The 21,163-nt window shown below is 55.4% G+C and overlaps 2 protein-coding genes across 7 annotated transcripts in view; one reads left to right on the plus strand and one right to left on the minus strand.

Annotated features, from left to right (window-relative positions):
- The window catches only part of DNAI1 (dynein axonemal intermediate chain 1), a 76,409-nt gene extending 66,773 nt beyond the window's left edge, over positions 1–9,636 (plus strand). The window contains exons 20-21 of the mRNA XM_070248775.1: positions 7,511–7,594; positions 8,275–9,636. Of these exons, the coding sequence (XP_070104876.1) occupies positions 7,511–7,594; positions 8,275–8,346 (156 nt within the window). The 3' untranslated portion in view covers positions 8,347–9,636. The remainder of the gene's footprint in view (positions 1–7,510; positions 7,595–8,274) is intronic.
- The window catches only part of CNTFR (ciliary neurotrophic factor receptor), a 39,872-nt gene continuing 28,254 nt past the window's right edge, over positions 9,546–21,163 (minus strand). For all 6 annotated transcript variants that reach the window (XM_023627501.2, XM_014735516.3, XM_070248787.1 and 3 more), the window contains exons 5-10: positions 16,241–16,358; positions 15,898–16,064; positions 14,300–14,463; positions 10,816–10,996; positions 10,264–10,432; positions 9,546–10,184 (exon numbers count right to left, since the gene is read on the minus strand). In XM_023627501.2, the coding sequence (XP_023483269.1) occupies position 10,184; positions 10,264–10,432; positions 10,816–10,996; positions 14,300–14,463; positions 15,898–16,064; positions 16,241–16,358 (800 nt within the window). In that variant the 3' untranslated portion in view covers positions 9,546–10,183. The remainder of the gene's footprint in view (positions 10,185–10,263; positions 10,433–10,815; positions 10,997–14,299; positions 14,464–15,897; positions 16,065–16,240; positions 16,359–21,163) is intronic.

The following is a 21,163-nucleotide window of genomic DNA, read 5'->3' on the forward strand; positions in this document are numbered from 1 at the left end:
CTCTCAGCAGAACCTCCTGAACCTCAGCCTGGCTTTTGAAGCCCATACTGCCTGGCTTCACCACCTCTGCAGCCCCAGCTCCCACTGGGCCACTGCCAACCACAGGGACCGTCCTCACCATTCCAGCCTTTCCCTCCCATGCCCTGCCCCGCCCCCTGGGGTAGAGAGTGTCCTGTGTCTCTCCACAGCCCACCCCTCTACCTCCGGTATGTGTTTTTCTGATGACACCTGAGCCCAGTGGTGGGTGTACTCAGGAGTGCAAAATTGGTAATGTTTATTTTATAAAAAGTAAATATGCTGGCCCTGTGGCCGAGTGGTTAAGTTCGTGTGCTCTGCTTCGGCGGCCCAGGGTTTCGCCGGTTCAGATCCTGGACACGGACCTAGCACCACTCATCAAGCCATGCTGAGGCGGTGTCCCACATGCCACAACTAGAAGGACCCACAACTAAAATATACAACTATGTACTGGGGGGTTTTGGGGAGAAGAAGGAAAAATAAAATCCTTAAAAAACAAAACTAAACTAAATATATGGTTGCACAACAATGTGAATATGCCATGGAACTGTACACTTAAAAATGGTTAAAATGATAAAACTAAACTAAATGTAACTCCTCTCCCAGGTTCCAGCCCTCGGCACTGGTCAGAAGGTCATTTGGGGGGCCCCTCTTCACCCCATCCTCCTCAACTGTGCAGAGGTCCTGGGTATTTTATGCTGTGATTCATCTGGTCTCTGCTGAGATGCCCAGATTGGGAGCTCAACGCCCCGGATCCTCCCTTTCCAAGCCCACCCTCAACCACTCCTAAGGCATCGTTAGAGAGTGTTTGTGGGTCCCACCTGCCCATGCAAACACAGACCCCTCTTCAACTGGGGGACTCTCTGGATTGCTTTGCTCCCTTTCCCCTCTCCTTGGCATAACCCCCTCAAGAAGCTTAGGCTTCCAGAAGGCCAGGGTCAGGAAGAGGTCTGTGGTTGACGCAGCCTTGGGCCTGAGATCCTCACCCCAAGAGACTGAGAGAAAGAAGGCCCAGCCTTCAGCCTGTCACAGGACAGGGAAGACCTGGGCTGAACAAACCTCAGGTAACATCGCAGTGTGTTGTCCCAGCACACCCCCTCCTGCCGCAGGGGGTCAGAGCCCTTGGGGGCAGAAATGTGTCCTTCCCTGCATATACAGACACACACTAACACACATATGCACAACCCACAAAGCAGAGACACACATACACACAAGCAAAGAGACATGTATACAGAAACAACAAGCCTACCCACAGACACAGGCATGTGCATGAAAACAGACATCCATAAAAAGACACACACCACATATCCAGGAAAATACACATAAAAAGGTTCATAGGTCTTTGTAAGACACACACACACACACACAACATACACACACACACACACATGCAGGCACAAAGGTAAATCTAATGATAGTCTCAAACAATAGGTGTCAGTGAATGTGTTTTGGACCAATGACTGAAGAAAGAAGTCAGAGAGAGACACAGATTAGTTTTCTAGACATTGGAAGAGTGTGTGTATGTAGGGACAGACTGATGGGAGAGAGAGCCAGGTAGCAATAGGGAAGGGAGAGATCCTGACCCCAAGGAAAGATAATAGTTGTTATTTACGTGGTACCAACTATTCACCTAGCACTCATTTATTCATCAGTTCATTTAACAGCTACCGTGCTGGGTCCTCTGCTGGGCTAGGTAGGCAGAGCGGCCTGGGCTGGCCCTGTCCTTGCATATGTCCAGCCCAGGAGGGAGAGAGATCTGTCCCTGAGCAGCTACAACACAGAGTCTTGAGTGCTGTGATGAGGGATGCACACCCAACTCTGGGCAGCAGTGAAAGGTAGGCATTGCCAGGGAAACCTGAATCAGATATTGAACAGGTAGGAGTTAGGGGAATGAAAGAGATGGATGGGGAGGTCAGCTTGGGCCAAGGGAAAAGCACATAGGAAGGTGTATTAGTTTCCCGTTGCAGTTGTAACAAACTACCATAAATTTAGTGGCCTCACACAAAACATTTATTCTCTTACAATCTGAAGGTCAGAGGTCTGAGATCAGTTTCACTGGGCTAAAAGCAAGGTGTAGGGAGGGCTGGTTCCTTCCGGAGGCTCTGAGAGGAGCATCCATTTCCTTGCCTGTTCAGCGTCTAGCGGCTGCTTGTCTTCCTTGGCTTGTGGACTTTTCCTCCATCTTCCAGTCTCTCCTTCTATCATCCCATCACCTTCTCCTCTGACTCTGACTCCTCCTGCCTCTTTTCTATTAGGATGGTTGTGATTACATTGGGACCACTTGATACTCCAGGATAATCTTCCCATCTCAAGATCTTTAACTTAACTCAGCTGCAAAATCCCTTGGCCATATAAGTTAACATTCACAGGTGCTGGAGATTAGGATGAGGACATATTTGGGGACCATTATTCAGCTATCACAAGGAGGGTAGCATATTGTCCCACAATCTTCAAAACATCCTCTAACGTAAATCTTGTTTTCAATCCCCAGATTGAAGATAAGGAATATGAGGCTCATAAAGGTTAAGTGATTTGCCTTAAACAAAAAGAAATAGATGATAGATAGATAGATTAGATAGATAGATAGATGATGATAGATAGATAGACAGATAGATAGATGGTCTTTTTAAAAAACAGACTGAAAAAAGATACATGCTTACTATTTAAAAGTTATCTAAGCCATAAAAAAGAATACAAGAAAAATGCTACCAATCCCTCAAAATCTTGCCACCCAGAAAAAGTCAATGTTAACATTTGATAAGCATAAAGCCCAGAGAGAGAGAGACAGAGAGAGAGAGAGGTGTAGAAAGAGAGCCAGACAGGTAGAAAAATTACATAAGATTGAGGCATACTATAGAAGCTATTTTTTTAACCAAAAGTACAAAGTATACTTTTACTTGAATTTAACAGAGGGAAAACAAGCTAAAGTAAAAATGAAGGAATAGCGAACTTCAGCTAAATAATTCTCCACCTCAAAAAATATTCATCCCTCAAAGATCCCTCTCAGGTTAAGGAAAATGATTTTGATTGAGATTGGAGCAGGATTTTTCCCATTATGTTTCTGGTTTATCTGCTATTAGTTGCTCTGAACCACGAAAGAAAATGTGATTAGTGCTTCTGTCCTCCTTCCCACCCCTTCTCTGCCCTCCAGATTATGTTGTCAGTGTTGTTTTTACTTTATGAGGATTTATAATGTTTAATTCTGTTCTGTAACTAAAATTCCCACACTTTAATCTTAACCTAAATGGAATGAAGGTTCACCACCAGTCCTTTTAACATAAATCCCCCTTCCTCCGCTCCTTATTTTGATTCATCTCTTGGCTGACTAGATTTTATCCTTGAGTAGTTTTTTCTAGAAGGGCTCATGAGTTCTGTAGCCCCAAATTCACGATTGAGATCAAGCATTTTGTTGGTTATGTTTGGGGTCACCATTTTCTACCCTCAGAACTTGGTAGACACTGCTTCAATATCTTTGTTTGTCAAACGTTCCTTGGAGAAATCTGAGATCAGACTGAATTTTCCCCTGTACGTGACTTGCTTTTTCTGCTTAGGTTCCTAAAATATTTTTATTTTATCCTCAAAGTTTGGCAACTAACTCAGTGTGTCTTACTGTCAATTATTCTGTATCGATTTCTCTGGTTTATGGTGTGTACTTTCAATCTGAATATTCAGTTCTCCCTTCGTTTCAGGGAAAGCTTTTCTGCATTTCATATCTTAATATCTCTTTCTGTTCCATTTTTGGAAGCGCTACTTTAGGGCTGCCAACAATTATGCTTATGGTGGCTTGTCTTTGTCCTGTCTATTAACTTCACTCTAATTGCTTTAACGTCTTTACCTTCTCCCTTCACCTGTGCTTTCAATATCTCCAGCCTTTCCTACACATTACTTTGATTTTCAGCCACGTCTATTCTGTTTTGCTGTTTCTGATTTATTACATCTATAATGGTATTATTCTTGTCCTTTATCATTTTTCCTTAGTTCTGTAATCTCCCTTTTCCTCTCATCCTGTTGTTTTATCATCTTGCCTTTGAGTTCTTGTTCTATTGATTTCATACTATTTTTAAAGCTTCTATAACAGGAAGAACTTGCCAGGAATCTGCTTTAATTCCTTTGGTTGTGTTTTCTTCTAGATTGGGTTCTTCATCTATTTTTTGCATCCTGTCTTCCTTGTTCCTTTCCCTCCCACCTCCCTCCCTTTCTTTCCTTCCTACCTATATTCGCTATGGTCTGTATGTCTAAAGACCATGCCATTTCCTTCCCTCTTCCAACACCTCCCATGCTCTGGAGTGTAGGTCCTTGAACCCCTTCCCTTCTCTTCTGAACCAGTTTCTCTTCCCCTGGGAGATATGGTTTGAAAGCTGGCTATTGCTTTCAAACTCACCCACCCCATTTCTGTGGCCCAACAGTAGCTTGGCTGGGCCTGCCTGCTGACCTTGATGGGGCCTGAGCGCTGTCTATCGTCTGAGGCCCTATTAGGGATCTTGTTCCAGCATGGGGGTGGGGCACATCCCATCCTGTAGGCTTTGGCTTGTCCCCTCAACCTTGGCCCTATACCTTGGAAGATGCCAAGCCACGGCAGCAATTCTTGTCTCTCCTGAGGTCTCATGGAGGAACATACGGGCTTCTATTTACAAAGGTTTTTTTCCCAGACTTTTCCTAAGTCTACCTACTCACTCAATAGCCTACTTCTCTCAAATTACAAGATATTAGTGAGAATTCTTGGTGTTGTTGACTCACCTTTTCTCAATGCTACTTTTGGACATGGGGTTAGGAGACATACCACTCACTCACTGCACCAGAATCTTCTGTTACTTTCCTTGGCTATCACATTTTAAGGCTTATAAATAGAATTTCCTTGTGTGGTTGGACTTGAGTTTGTAGCAGCATTTTTGTGTCAGTTTGTTTTGGCTTTTGTTCATTTTGTAAGTAGGAGTTAGAGGGTAGGAGTGGGTGGAGGGATTCTGTGACGGCTTCTCTTTGCCTTCCTAACCCAGAGATCCCCAGCCTTGCCTTGTCCATACCGCTCCCCTCAGACCCCTCCTCTGGGCAAGACCCTGGGAGCCCCCAGCCCCCAGCACTTTCAAGTCCCTGGGATGAGACAGGAGCTCACAGGACTAGACCTCAGCACATAGTGGGTCTTCAGTTCATGGTAAAGAGGGAATGAGCAGGGAGTGTTTCATGGAGGCAGCAGCAGAGGGACCTCAAATGCTCCCCAGGAGAACCTCAGGCAGGGTGTAGCATGAACAAAGGCATGGAAGCAGGAGAGAGAGGAACAATGAGCGGGGAGCGGTGTGGGCTGGGGGTGTCCAGCTGGAGGATTGAAGGGAGCAGGAGGAGAGAGGCTGGAGAGGAGGGCAGGCAGGGCCTAGGTGTGCAGCCTGGCCTGGGGGCTGCCGTGTGTGTAACCAAGCACTTAGCCCTTGAGTCTGGACTCAGGGAGTACTATGGTGGGCAGGGGCAGGTAGGGAAGCTGGTTCCTGTCTCTCCTCCCCAGCCCAGCCCCTCCCAGGGAAGCTTCTCTGACTGCTCCTCTGTCACCACCTCCCTGTCCTGGTGCCCCAAGGTGCTCCTGCTCTCTTCCCTAGAGCCACAGGTAAGGCCTGGGCCATGGCCACACTAGGCTCACTCTCTACCACAGGCTACACGCTAGCACAGCACAGATGTGCCCCTGGCCACCTAGTCATGCAGAAACAGAACTGCACAGCTGTACACCATCACCACCAACTCGCACATGATGGCACAGTGACACACCCTGTTGCGGGCACACTTTGCACACAGCCCCATACTATCTGGTTCCCTCTCTGGGGCCTTTGCCTTTGATTCTCCTGAGAGCTTGCCCTGCCCCCTGGTGGCTACTCCCCAAGCCACTGCCCTTCTGGAAGGACCCTAACTATCCACCTGCTTCCTGGCCTGGTTCCTGCCCAAAGAAGCTTCTAGCCTAACAGCCTTTCCCCTCAGACTAGCGCTGTCAGACTAGGTCCCCACAGATTCACTCCACAGATGGACCTCTGCCATCAGACCAGCACTGTGGAGCAAGGCCTTCTTGAGAAGAGTGACTGGCCGTCCCTGTTTGCCTAGGTCTGAGAAGTTTCCCAGGACTTGAGATATTCAGTGCTAGAACTAGAAAAGTCACAGGCAAACCAGGACTAGTTGGTGATCCTAGTCTCAGACCCTTCAGGGTAGTCTCTCCTCAGACGGTACCCTCTGACACTCTCTAGATCGGCCTCCCCTCCTCCAAACTAGATGTCTTCAATAGCATGTCACAGACCAGCCTCTCCTCAGAGTAATCCTGTCACACAGGCCCTCTCAGACCCACTCCCCTTCAGATTAGCCTTCCCCATGTGAGTGACACTGTCAGATAAGGTCCCCTCCAGCCTCTCTCCTCAGACTGGCTCCATCAGACTCCCTTCCTCAGACCTCCTTCCCCTCCACCCTCCCCTGAGGACAGGGAAGGATGTGAGGATTACCCCCCAATCCTTCCTGCATCCCCAGACAGGTGCCACCACCCGAGGGTCATCTCTCTACCTGGCCAGGTCCAACAGCTCTGGGCATGTAGGCCTCAAGACATAAAGACACACAGGTGCAGGGTGCAGAGGTAGGGTTTGGAGCCAAGCATTTGGATAGACTTCCTCAGAGTCCCGGCCTAGGGAGGGAGTGAGCTCACCGGCTCTGGGGTGTTCTCAGGGCTGGAAGCTGCCCGGGAGGAATTCCTGCCTAGCGTATCCCGACCACTTCCCTCTCCTGGCTGGCTGCTGGAAGGCAGATGTGGGTTGTGTGTGCCGACAGCTGCCTGCCCGGGAGCAGGAATGAAGGGCAGGCAGGCGGCCGAGAGGGGGCAGCAGAAGCCAGGACAGCCCCCAGCTCAGGCCAGAGAGGCACAGCGACCACAGGCTGGGGTCTGGACCAGGGCAAGAACACACAGAAGGAGGCAAGAGAAGGAAGGACTGAGAGAGTCAGGGAAGATGAACAGACACAGAAATAGGGATGGAGAATCACACAGAGAGAGACACAGAGACTCCAAGATGGGGACAGACACACAGAGACAGACAGGGAGGAAGGTAGAACAAGGGAAGACTGAGAGAAAGGGAGAAGGGACAGAGAGGCAAGGACAAGGATGGAGACAGAGAAAGATGGCTAGAGAGACAAAGAAGGTAACAGAGACAGGAGATGGAGACATACAGAGAGACTGAGATGGGACAGACACACGCAGAGAGAAACACAGAGAGGGACCAGGACAAAGACACAGTTCAGAGTTGGGAATGGGACAGAGACAGACAGAGACGGGATGGGTTCAGGAGAAGAGGACGGGGGTGTTGTAGGAATGGGGCATGGGGGGTTCCCATCCCCAATGCACCTTGGGGAGCAATGAGAACTGTGTGCTGAGAGGCTGAGCTGTGTGCACGCTGGCCCCCTCCCCTGGTGGCCCCCTCAGCAGTGTCTTAATTCTCTGGGTTCTGATTTAGCTCCAAGAACTGACGTCTATACTTATCCCTAGCTCCTCAGAACCACCGTGGGAAATAACGGATGTGAAGTGACAGCATTTGGAGGCAGCAGCAGACAGCAGCCAAGACCTTCCAAGGTGAGCAGCCTCTGTGAGGTCAAGGGCCAGGACCCCCCAGGAGGGATGACCATCCCCAGGCTCAGTCCAGTCAGAGGCAACGACACTGCCCCTCTAGCCACCTCCGGGCTTGGGACAGGGCTGGGTCTCTCCTGGGGTTGGGGCAGGAAGACGCCCCAGTTCTCCTCTCTATCGGCCTCTGAGGCTCCAGGAGCCCTTCTCCCCTCCTTCTCCTCCCCAGGCCCCACATAATTGCTTTCCCATGTTGCTAATGGAGGCCAGATTGCTGATGCCCAAGCCTGGGTGGGCGGCGGGTGGGTCAGGGCTGACCAAGGCTCTCAAGGCAGGAAGGCAGCACAGGACAGAGACCCCTTGTAACTTCAGACCCCTTACCACAGGGACAGGGAAGGAGGAGGCTCAGCTCCATCCCACAACATTGTATTCCTGAGGGTTAATGACTCCCTGCTCCCTCCCCTGCTGCTGGACCTGAAGGACAGGTTCAGGCCCAGCCGCACCTCATAGGGACCAGACAGGCAGACGTGGGGGCCCAGGGCACAGAGGTTGGTCCACGGCCATTTCTCAGGCCGTCCACCCTGGGAGCCTCTCCCTGTGAGCAGGAGCCATGCACTCCCATCGTTGGGGCCATTTGGCTTGAAGAGCCACAGGCCTCTCTCCTCTGACACCAGGGCTTTGCTTTCCAGGGGGTCTCGTACCTGGAACACCCTTCTCCTCCTCTAGCGCCTGGCCTGGAGAGCCTGCCACATTCACGCTGAGCCCCTCACCCTGCTGAGTCCCGAGAGCCCTGACTCATCAGTGCTCAAGGCACCGTGAACCCCTCTTCCCAGGGTGTGATCCCAGGGGAGGCTGGGGAGACCAGCAAGGACTGTCCACTTCCTGACCCTGGTCTGAGGAAAAAGGTTTGACCTGGGGTGTGCGTGTGAAATCAGGGGATCAGTGACTCCGTGGAGGTGTGAGGCTCAGTCCCCACAGGGGGAGTGTGTGCGTGGGTCACTGCGTTCAAGGCTTTGACTCCACTTCTCTCTTCTTGTTCCAGCCACCCAGAGCAAGGCCAAGCCCAGCTCCCCAGGTTGGGGCTCTGGTCTAACCCTTTGCCCCTACCCCCAGGCCAGAGGTACCTGCCAACTCGGCCCCAGCCCCCAGCATTGTCAGCTAAGGAGCCGCAGTGAGTGGCTTCCACAAGGGGGCTGGACCTGAGGAGGCCTGAGGCAGCCAGGGGGTCCCTCCTCTGAGGAGAAATGAGAGAGACCGTGGGGACTGGAGGGCTGTGGCTGGGTGTGGAGCTGGACCAAGGACTGGCATCCTGTAAAACTTTAGCCTGCTCACCCCTGCTCACGCCATCCTGACCAGGGTGAGGCTGGCACTGCACACTTCCAGTCCTCAAGCACAGGTGCCATCCCTAGTCGCACTCCAAAGGGCCTCCTTCAGGCAGCCTCCCTGCCTGCCCAGGCCCGGGATGCTCTGCTCTTTGAGCCCTGTGGCCTGGCTGATCCCCAGGCCTGACCTGCTAGAACCCCTAGACTGTGTCTCCTGGATGGCAGGGATGACAACCCCCAGCCTCCTCCCAAAGCATGAAACCGGGTCTCTTCAGCTTCTTGTATCTCTGCCCCTGTGGGTAAAGCCCAGGCCTGGGCCCACGTGGAAGGCAGCTCAGACGACCCTTGACAGGCCTCTGCCCTGCCAGGATTGAGCAGTTTCCAGGACTGACTGGACACCCCCATGTGGGACCTGTCTCACTGGGACCTCTCATTCCCAACTCTGTCCCCGGCCTCCAGGGAGCCCTACCCCCAAAGAAGCAGAAAGCCCAGACACTCCCTGGGGGCTGAGTTGCCTCTCCCCCCTCCATGGAGAGAGTTGTCTCTCTCCAGCTAGAATGTCCTCCCTCCCCCAGGCCTGGAAGGGGAGTGATCCTTGGAAGAGGGATGCCCTCCCAAAGTGGGTCTGTTCCAAGGACTCATGAAATGGTGGCGTTTAATGAGAACCCCCCACCCCCCTTCCCTGTATATACATCTATAAAAAATTCAAATACAGCAAGTTACCATGGAGTCAGACTAGAAGGGACTGACAGGGCATTAAATACTGTGGGGTAGGAGCAGGGAAGGGGGGTTGTACAAAAGAGGGGTGGGGGGGACTGAAAAGTGTGAGCGCTGGAGGGAGGGTGATGGCTGGGCCCCCCCAGCGTCAGGAGCTTATAATCTGATGGTGGCAACAGAGACCCTGGGACAGACAGGAGGCTGGGGCAGGAGGAGAAACTGTGGAGGTGAGGGGCTCCCCTCAGGCCCCCCAAGGGCTCCTGGGAGTCGCTGGCATTGGAGGGTCCAGCCCGAGGGGGCAGGGCGGGGGTGGGGTGTCTTTGGTGGGTGGGTTAGCTGCATGGCCCTCCTCCCATGAGGGAGGGAGGAGGGCCGGTGTGGTGTGGTGGGGCTAGGGTGCGGCAGGCCCGGGCCCGCCGGGGTCTCTACAAATTGTGTCTGAGGAGAATGCAGAAGGTCCTCCTGCCCGTGTGCAAAATAGAACCCGGGGTCTGCGGGCTCAGCTCCGGCCTCCTGCTCCTCTGCAGGTGCGCTGGCATGTCCTCACGGGCTGCCGGGCTCTGGGGAGACAGGGCAGGGGCTGTGAGGGATGACGGTCCCCTTAGGCTCCCCTCAGCCACCCAGCCTCACTCGACCTACCAGATCAGGAGACTGTTGGCAGTGGTGGCAGCAGCAGCTAGGGCCACAGTGACAGGGACACTGATCAAGAAGGGTGCCGAGGGCCCTCCCCCGCTGCCCAGCTCCCCGGGGTCACAGATCTTCGTGGTGGGCGGGGGCGCCAGTGAGCTGGTGGTGCTGGTCGTGGTCTCTGGGGAACAGTGGGGAAACTCAGGGCAGGGCCAGGGCTGGAGTCCCACCCAGATCTGGGGGTCCTGAGGCACACCGTCCTGCTTCCCATGCCAGACCAGTGTGGCCTCCCCACCCAGACGGCCCCTGCCTCCTCTCCGCCGTGCCCTGCCTCATCCATCAGGCAGATCCTGCTTCCCCAAGGCTCACAGATGACCCCTCCATCCAATGGCCCCTACCAACAATGTCCAGATAGCAGGGACCAGGAACAGCAGGGGCTGGACAGGCCAAAGGGAATGTGGCAGCCACACAGAGTATGGAGACCCCTGGGGCAAAGGCTCCAAGTCCCGGGAGGAGTTGGAAGGAGCAGGATAGAGCCAGGCAACAGTGCAGGGGCGGGCTCACCCGGGGCCTGGGCCTCAGTGGTGAGGTGTCGTGGCTCCTCAGTCCAGGGTGTGGCATGGGCGGCCACGCTCCAGTCACTCCACGTCCCGATCTCATTGTCCTTGGCCGCCACCTGGATGATGTACTCCTTCCCAGCGTAGGCATCTGTGATGGTGTGTGCTGTGCCATCGGACAGTTCCACCTGCAGCCGGACCACAGGAGAGGGGGTCTGGGGGTCAGGAGAGTGAAGCACCCCCAGAAGAAATGAGAACGCTTCTGGAGAGAGAACAGTGAAGACACCCCTGGAGGAAACGAGGACTTCTCTAGGGGAGAGAGGGGCCACTGAGAAGACTCCTGTGGGAGAGTGAAGACGTCTCAGGGAGGAGACCCCGAGGGAGGGAAGATGGTCCTGCAGGAGGGTAAGGAAATCTTTAAGGAGACTGGAAGCATGCCTCTGGGAGAATAAGGAGGACTTTTCTTAGGGTCTTGACTCTGCTTTCATCCCTACTCTCTCACAACCCCCAGACTGAGTCCTGACCTCAGTCCCAGCCTGGAGGTGACAAAAGTCACGGGGTGAGAGAGGGGGTGGCATTGTGCTGCCCTCTCCCATCAAGAAGCAGTTCAGAAGGAAGATTACAAACACAGACATGGAGCTAGGCTGCTTCAGTCCAACTTTCAGCTCCATCCCCTACCAGCTAGGTGAGCAGGTTCTTTGACTTCCAGTGCCTTGGGGTCCCATCTGTAAAATAGTGTTAACGATCTTTCTCACAGGGTTGTAACGAGGACTAGGGCACATGGTAAGTACCAGACTTCAGCCAGCTCTGTCATTATCATGGGTTCCAGCTCAGAGGCTGGCTTCCCAGATGCCCAGTACACCCAGAGCCTGGCCCCAGCTGGGTCTCCGCCCGCGAGAAGGCCTCAGCATGGTTGTGGTTATCGCCCTGCCTGAGGCTGATGGGGGTGGGGGGCAGCTCCCGGGTGACAGGACAGCAGGACAGCTGCTCCATTTCCTCCCGGAGGCATCAGCACCCCACCCCCGGCCAGCCGGGCCCATCCTGCTGGTCTCCCCCCACCCTCCAGGCTGGCCTGCCTGTCCGGCGCCCCTCCCAGGTCCAGGCTGGGCTCTGGTTCATCTCAGCGGCACCCGCCGCCTCATTAAGCCGCCTCGTAAACGGGCAGCCGGCGAGGGCGGAGGAGGGGGCCGCTCTGGGCCACGTCTGGCTTCAGGGCTTTTTTGGTCCCTGTTCCAATCCTCCCCCAAGAATACCGGAGTCGGGGCTACCTGACCGGACAGGCTGTGAGTATGCGCTCTCATGTGTGGGCAGCTGGGTCCAAGTGAAGCGGGAAGCCCCTCCAAGTCCCCTGGGTCTGTGGCCCTGAGGTGAGAGGCACTGGTAAAGGTCAGAGTCAGTGTGAGAGCCTTTCCAGGCCCAGACCTGGGCTCAATGAGTCTTACTACCAACCCTGGAAGGCCAGTAGGCCCCAGAGACCCTCCACTCTTGGAGCCGGGGCCCACTGCCCCCTCTGCAAAGAGCCCCTCTGGATGAGTAGCCCCAGCTCCTTCAGTTCCTTCTCCCTCTTGCTAGGATTCGCCCTCAGGCCTATCCTTAGATTCCGTCCCCAGACTTCTGCATCTGTCTTTCCCCAGAGGGAGAGAGCTAAGGGGAACAAATCAAATTACCACCTCCTTGGTGGGCTTATGGCGGGCACCATACCTCTAGGAATGTGGCCCAGGAGCCCAATGCTCTTCTAGTAGCCACATCTTCTAGGCCTGGGCCCTTCTTGCTAGGTTGTCACTGATCCCTTAATCCACCCCTTAAGAGAATGGCTCCTCAGCTGGCTGGCATCGGCCTCGCCTCAGAGTCCCCCATCGGGTCTGCTGCAGCAGATGTCAGACAAGCCCTCCCGGCCTGCCTGCTGAGTTAGGGCCAGAGCAGGAGATGCAAGGAACTCATGCTGGGTTCCAGTACTCGCCTCCCCCTTGTCCATACCCTGCCAGATCTCATGGTGCCTGTTCTTGTGCAGTTCCTGGCCTGCATCACTCATTTCCTCCTGAAAATCCAAGGGATGTTTTTCTCTGCTCTCCCCTCTGCACGCCCTCCCAATCATACACCTGCCTCTCTCCAAGATTAAGGAGCAGGGAGAAGAGATTCTGTTCAGAGCAAAACTCAAGTTCAAAAGAGCCATAAATCTAGCCAACTGCAATGCCAATGAGACACAGAATGGGGCTAGCAAGTGACACAGGCCACGTGTGGTCTCGCCATGGAGCCTGCATATTTTGCTCTGCCCACGTCAGTGTGGGGGTCAGTTCTGCCCACGGTGCAGGCCGGTACATGGTCTCGAGATGTTAGTCACATGCATGGACAGAGCATGGCTCCTGCTGGGGACCACGTGTGTGCATGCATGTTCCCGCGTGTGTGGTGGGCAGTGTGCCAGGTCCACTGCAAGGCGTGTGCGCTGCGATGCGCGGGGCTGCTGCCTGTAGCTCGTTAGCAGGGGAGGGGGGCTTGTGAAACTAGACCCTGGTTATTAGCAATGCATTAGTCGCGGGCAGCTGGCCAGGCGGGAGGGACTCCGGACTCTGTCAGGGAACATGTGAGCATGTGAGCAGCCTTTGTGGGGGCTAGGCCTGCAACCTGGACAGGCTCCTGGAATCAAATTACGCACTTTAAAGGCCAGCTGGGAGGGGGACATAAGGAGATGGGGCTATGGCCTGGTGGATGCGGTGGGGGTACAGGTTGACCCCCAGGTGCCAGCCTGGGTTGCCCCATGGAGCTCCCTCCTGGGCCACTCCTGGCCCACAGACCTCCTGGGCCACGCAGAGCACCCAGAACCCTATGGGCCCACGGTTCTCAAGGAGAGAAACTCAAGTATGCCCCAACCCCCTGGCCTCCAGAGGCCTCTCCTGTAGCTTGATCAACATCCCAGACCACAGCCTGACCCCAGACTGCCCTCTGTCCACTACTTGGTTCTCAGCCCCGGCTACTTTCTGACCCGTAACCTTATGCTGACCTCTAAGCTAGATCTGACTTTGGAGCCCTATACACTACTGTGGCCTGAACTCACACCCGGGACCAAGCTTGACTCCATTGCCTGATCCCTTGAGCCCATCTGCGAGTCCTGCCCCTTGGGTCCAGCACAGGCCCAGAGCCTGGGCCAGAGTGTGAGGAAGATGCCTGATCAGGGCTGAAAGCCAGAGGAAAGGGAAACACTGCCTTCCCTGCCTGCCATCTCCCTTCCAGCATTTCTCTCCACTACCCCAGGAGTCACAAAGACAGATGTGTTCCCATTGCACTAGGGGGTCAGTGGGAACCCCTAACGGCCTTAGATCAGGACACTTCCCTCAGCCCCATCCATCCTCCCGGCCCACCTGGTACCCTCTCCCCTCGGAAAGCCTCTTTGACGGCCCTCAGGCTTCACACTGGAACAGCTGTCGGTGGGGACCTGTCCCTCCCATGCCATGCTGCTCTGATTCAGGCACTCGGGATCTGGGTAGGGCACTCACATGCTGCCACTGGTCCAGGATGAGGGGTCGGTAGCGCAGGAAGAACTTGAGAGGAAAGGACTCAGGGTCGGGCCAGGTCGAGGGGGTCTGCCACGTCACCTCTAGCCGGCGAGGGTTGCTGGGCACTGGCCGGGCTACCACGTTTTCTGGAGGGTCAGGCTTCACTGTTCAGGAGACAGAGCTTCATTCCAACACTAATCTCTGGGAACAACCGCACTTCATCAACACCAGCCACCCTGTCCACCACCTCAGATTGTCACCTAGTGTCATCATCATGACAGTTGCCATCCTTCTTCTCTGTTGTCAGTCTTGGCAACCACCATTAACAACCATCTCATTATATCCACCTCTGACATTCCCGTCATCACCAATGACTGTTACTACAGTCACTGTCATCAGTTCATGATATCAGCAGCCCAAATTTCATCCCATCATCCCAACCCCATCCTCGTGATGACCAGCATCCCAGTTACTAAGCGTATATGATGGCTCCACCATCATCCTCGTCGTCACCTGCATCAGCATCATACACTCCCCCTAAGCCTCGATTTTCACCTAAACTTTTCCAGTTCAAACTGAGACAAAGCCTCCATGGCAGAGTCTGGGTTTGAAGCTGCTCTGTGGGTCAAGGTTAAAAGACAGTCCATAGGTGTTGCAGATCTGGGTTGGAGACAGGCTGAGGGTCTGATGGGAGCATCTAAGGGCCCAGTTCATGTAGAAACAGTCTGGCTGGGGACCCAGCCCTGGGGTGGAGGCACAGGCAGAAGGTCTGGCTGGGATGGGGCAGGGGCAGGCAGGGGGTCTGCTGGGATGGGACGGGGGCAGGCAGGGGGATCTGCTGGGATGGGGCAGAGGGTCTGGCTGGGATGGGGCGGGGGCAGGCAGGGGTTCTTCTGGGATGGGGCAGGGGGAGGCAGGGAGTCTAATGGGATGGGGTGGGGGCAGGCAAGGGGTCTGCTGGGATGGGGCAGGGGCAGGCAGGGGGTCTGGCTGGGATGGGGCAGGGGCAGGCAGAGGGTCTGGCTGGGATAGGGCAGAGGCAGGCAGGGGCTCTGCTGGGATGTGGCAGGGGCAGGCAGGGGGTCTGGCTGGGATGGGGCAGGGGCAGGCAGGGGGTCTGGCTGGGATGGGGCAGGGGCAGGCAGAGGGTCTGGCTGGGATGGGGCAGGGGCAGGCAGAGGGTCTGGCTGGGAAGGGGGTGGGGGGAGGGCAGTATCTGTCCCAGTCCTGTCTCCTGTTCTGACACCTCATTCATCACAGGCCGTAAGGAAGCCATTAGCGTGGAGGGGTGGCGGCTGCAGCTGCACAAGGGTCTGGCCCAGCCTGCCCCCCTCCCCCTCCTGCATGCTCTGGGAGCCAGAGAGATGATGGGAAGAGCTGCTGGAGAGGTCTCTGGGCCCCTGCAGGTAAAGGACATTCACTTGCCTGTTTACAGGTACATACGTGCTATACATACATGTGCACAGGTACATACATGCCACATATACCTATGTACACATGTGAACGTCCTCACCAATGCTCATATCCTCTGGCACTCATCCACTTCCACCCTCACACTGGAATATGCAGCAGGCCGTCCTCCCCACCCCCCCACGCACCAATGGTGAACTCGTCGAAGGTGATGGCTGTGGCGTTGTGGCCCAGGGCATTGCTGACACTTATCGAGACCTTGTACTTGATGGTGGAGAACAGGTGCATGTAGCGGATGTGGCAGCGGTTCTTGAGGGCTGGGTCCTTCTCACAGACCATAATTTTGGAGCCATGCCTGGGGAAGGGTGAGGCCCAGGCACTGTTATCAACATCAAGGGTCAGGTGGGGCAGAGGCTGGGGGAAGGTTACATCCAAGGCTGGGCTAGGGTGTGGACTGAGGGCATGGTGGCGGGGGCCATGGGAGAGGTCAGAGGTCAGGGTTGGAACCCGGTCGCAGGCGAGTCTACTCACAGCACAGTCACATTGAAGGTGTTGGGGATGTAGGTGGGGGTGGGCAGGTGCCAGCTGCAGTAGAAGCCCTTGGGGTAAGTGTTGGAGCGGCAGCTGAGCACGGGCTCCCGCGGCGGCACTGGGAGTGAGGACAGCACAGTCAGGGCATTCTTGGAGCCCTCAGTCCCCTGCACTAGTGTGGGGACAGGTGGGCCCCAGAACCCCAGTTCTCCCCCTTCAACCCATCAGCAATGCCAGAGGTGGGGGGGGGGTGCTGTCAGCGAGGGTCTGAGGCTTCCCAGGCCACAGAGAGCCAGATGTTTAATTAAAGAAAAACAAGGGCTGTATGCAGAGGGAGTCCCCCCCACCTGCTCGGTGGAGGCGGGAATCGTGGGGAGCAGGGGCGGTGGGGCTCAGCTCATCAGTCACGGGATGGAGGCGATGTCCAGTGGTACTGGCCCCGCCCCACAGCTCCTGCCACACTGTGTCCATTCCCAGAGGAAGATTGTGCAGCCGAGGCTGAGGGGTTGCTGGGGTGATCAGGGTGCACTCCCCCGAGAAGAGACATCCCAGGCGTCTCAGTGGAGACTGAGAAACACAAGGACAGGTCTGGTGGCTCCACAGGCACAACAGCACTGGGCAGTTGCTCACACGTGTGCATGTGTAGGTGTCTGTGTGCATGGGTGAGCATGTTACATGTGTGTCTGTGTGAGACACGAGTGAGTGACCTGTGATGGAACGTGGGCACAGATGGAGGAGTGTCTGTCTACGTGCACAGCTCTCAGAGTGCGTGTCTATGGATGATGTGTGTGCGCACGTGCCTGTGGAGAGGAAGCTGCTGTTCCCTTGCTGTTCCCCTCCCCACAGCCCCATCCCCCAGCCTCTCCATCACAAACCTTTTAAGAAGCCCTTTACTTGGTCAGCAGCTGCCTTCACTCTGGAAAGGGGACGCCCAGAGGGATGGGGACCTGCCTGGGGTCACAGAGCAAGCCAGAGCTGGGCTAAACCCCAGGATGGGATACCCACTTACATAACCACACACACAGCAGGACTTGGGAAGTCCTTTCTGCTGTCTAACCACACTCTTTTTGCTGCTGTGAGCACTTAGCCCAGCTGTCCCATCCTCAGGCATTGGGTAAGGCGTGAGGACAGCCGGCTCAGGTTCCTGGAAGGAGGCAGCTTCTGTGATCCGACCCAGGCAAGGAATGTCCGTCCGTGGCTCCAGGGACACTGACACCTCCCTCCCGTGCCCTCCCCCCACCCCCTGCCTGACAGGTGGACAGGAAATGGGAGGGGGGCAGCTCAATAAGCCAGGGACGGCGAAGGGGAGTGCATGTCTATGCTTGCCGAGTGGCCATGCTGACACATGGGGAGCTGTGGGCTTTCATCCACAGTGTGCACGTGATTCTGAGTGACGCTGTGATTGTGTGTGCATGTTCAGTATTCATGGAGCGGCAGAGGGGCCCGGGGCAGAACCCCCAGGGCCCGATCTGGATTTGCAGCCGCTGAGATGAGGGAGTCAGAGAGGCATCACGGAAACTTGGGTGTAGCAGGTGGAGTGGGTCGTGCTGTGAGCAGAGGCGGCCCCGCACCCCAGGTCTGCAGGGGAGAGCCAGCACCCAGCTGAGCCCCTACCAGGGGCAACCTGCCTTCTGCCCGCTGCTGTGTGCCTCCCCTGGGAAGCCTTCCTGGCTCCGTGTCCATCCTGTGTCTGCTCCATGTTCATCCTGTGTGCCTTTCCCATCCCTTCCCTATCTGTCCAGGGGCGCAGAGGTGTGGGGGTGGGGTGGGGGGTGGCCAAGGACACACAGGAAGTGCCTTGTGGGGGCCTGTGGGCCAGGCCAGAGTTGGCAGCCACCCCAGGAGGAAAGGACATTCCGAGGTCGGCCGAGAAGCCTCCACTCCCCCCTCCTGCCGCCACCCCCCCTCACCCCCAGCTTCAAAGGAGAAGGGCGCTGGGGGGGCGGGACTGAAGCCTGCAGAGTCAGCTCCCTGCCGCCTGGGACCTGGGAGGGCAGAGCAGGCCATGGCACTGGGCTGCAGGCCCCCTCCCCCGGCCAGCCTCCCCACTACCACTCTCCTCCGTTCCCCTCTGCCTGTTCCCCCTCAGACCAGCCTCCCCCTCAACCAGTTCCCCACTCTGACTGGGCAGGTCATGGGGGGCCGGGGGGCCAGGCCGGGCTTTGTCTGTCATCTGGCTACTCCTGCCTGGCCCTGGGCCCTGAGCAGGGAAGGGCTTGGGTTTCCTGACAGGGACCAGGTTTCTCAGAGGGAAAAGGAGGAAAGAAAAACAAAGAAAAGGAAGAAAAGGAGTGACTTGCTGCAGCTGGAGCCCAGCTGAGGGGCCGGGTGGGCGGAGGTGGGGGTGCTGGGAGACCGAGCGCGAGGCTGTGGGACAGTGCGATCGGGCCGTTGTGAGCGTGCTGTGAGTTGGGGGAGAAGCTGTTTTTAAGAGATTGCAATTGTGAGGCTGTGTGTGTAACTCTGAGAGGCTTCGTGTGTGTGACAGACTCGGGGCCGCCGTGTGACTGTGCAATTGGCTGCGTGTGACTGGATGATGGGGTTTGTGTGTGACTCAGGGCGAGGCTGTGGGATTTCGAGATCGTCTGTATGTGTGAGGCCGTGTGGCTGAGGCGCTCTGTGAGAACACGCGTAGACGCGCCATTGTGTCTGAAACCAGTGACAGCAAGATGACATACCTGAAACACTGTATCTGAAACGGAGCTTCAGCCTGAATGTATTTTCAAACTGTGGGTGTGGGAAGATGCCCAGAATTCCAAGTGTGTTTGCATGTATGAGCTGAACACCGTCTAAGAACATGTTAGAGGCTGTGTGTAAGCAAAAGCTTGTATGCACACGTGTCATAATATCACACTCTGGGCAGACAGGCTAGCTCCTGGATGCCCAGGCAGCCTGAGTTGCCCCTTGTGGGGGCTCCTGAGATGCCCAAATGACTGCATCAGCCTGTGGCAGGGTGTCCCTGGGTCCCATGCGGGGCCGCGTGTGCGTGTGTATGTGTGCGTGTGCCCCCGCTGGCCCAGGGTTTGTTTGTTTTCCTCCTAATTGGCTTGTTTTTCCATGTCCAGCCCACCAAACCGCATGTTTTTCCTCTCATCTCGCCAGCCCGCCTGGGCTGGAGCCCCCGGCACGCACGAGGCCTGCCCGCCGGCCCAGAGAGGAGGAGGGCAGGCTGCCCACACCCCTGGCCAGGCCAGAGCAGGCCGGGTGGGGCAGGGTGACCCTTCCAGCTCCAGCCCTGCCCGGGCCCCACCCACACTCCTCCTCCTGCCTGGTATTCGGGGCCCATGGCCTGCCCCAACTTTATCTCATGACACCCCTCGGGGCACCCCATCTCCTGACTCCCAAATCCTCCTCCTGCCTCCCACCCGTCACTGCTTCACAGGCGGCATCTTCTTCAACCACAGGCTGCTCTTTCCTTCCCAGCAAACAGAGCTGAGGGTGAAGCAGTGCTGAACCAGGGGGTCTAGAGTTCCCATCCTGACCAATCAAAGATTTTAAAACTGGGCAAGGAACTGTCCGTTTAAAATTAGTCAATTAATCTCTGGTTTGTTTTAGCTTAAAATCAGAATGACAGTGAATCATCAGTGTCTAGTAAACAAGGCTGCTCCTAAAGGAACCCTGTGGTCCTGTTTCCTAATGTGGGGGGTCCTTCCCCCATCCTGGGGAGGGGGCTCCTTAGAGCTGCTTGTGAGCATCCACCAGAGGGCAGGCAGGTGGCTCAGGAGAAAGCAGTCAGGGATCTGCCTGGTTCCGGAGACTTTCAACAGAATATTTTTATGATCAGGTTCCCTTGGAAATAGAGACATGAAAATCTTCTATGTTTAGGATAAATATTAAATAATGTTTGGTTTGAAAGACCCACAAATCAGGGGTAACTCTGTCCTGTTCTCTGAGAGCTGGCGAGAAGGATAATTTGATATTGAGTGTTGCCAAACCCAGTCTCTTGTTACTAATATAAAGTGACTGAGACAATCATGATTAATGTCCCCTGTTCCTCTGGCCAGCTCTTTAGAAGGAAATAAGGCCATGAGAGATAAGTACCTCTACAGCGAATTCACGGCCAGCTCTCCTCTGACAGTCAGGGCCTGGGGAGGGGTCAGCACTGGATATGAAAGGTCTGGGCCCTGGTCACAGTGTCCTGCGGGTATGGACTACAGACATTACTTCCAGACGCAATTCCCCTCCAATGACCTCTCAAAAGATCAGGTCATCAGGATCACCAAGACCCAGCCATTACAGCCAGTCCTGTCCATCCTGAGGGCTTCTGGGACTCAAACTGAGAAGACAGGGGTGTGGGTGACTTGTACCAAGTTGGCCTCATTCTTCTTCCATGGCACTCAGTGGATGGCCTCTCTCCCCGTGTGAGGGCCCAGGGCTTGGCTCCACTCCTGATGGACCCTGTGGTGGCCCAGGAAGGACTCCAGTAGGCTGGTCCTGCATTTCTCAAGCTGGCCGACAGGGGGGCACTCCACCCGTGGCCAGCAACTAAGACGTTTGGTAATAGCACCATCTCTCCAGTTTAAACACACAAAAGGCTCTTCTGTGGGGACAGAATATCCCCACCAAAAAATATTTTCACTTTTCCCCTATCCCCGCCGGTGGGTCAGTGTTTTTGTGGAGGACCCTGAGCAACCCTTCAGCCTAACATTTCCCAAGGCGGTCACAGATCTCCTGACGATGGGGAAAGGGCCAGCTCCCGGGTCCCTCAGGTGTGTCCTCCCTTCAGTAGCTCCTAGGGAGTAAAGGAACCATCTTCGGACAGTGGGGTGCATGACTCAAATGGGGTGAGGCCAGAGAAGCTTGAATCTTTGGCTCAAGGAGAAAAGAAATGGAACTGTTTTCAGAGTGTTTATTCTGTTGGTGGGTGCCTCTGGCTGAGGTCTGGGTGCCTGCCCAGCTGACCCACAGCAACACTGATAACCT

This window comes from Equus caballus, chromosome 23 (assembly GCF_041296265.1).
Source record: "Equus caballus isolate H_3958 breed thoroughbred chromosome 23, TB-T2T, whole genome shotgun sequence".
NCBI lineage: Eukaryota > Metazoa > Chordata > Mammalia > Perissodactyla > Equidae > Equus > Equus caballus.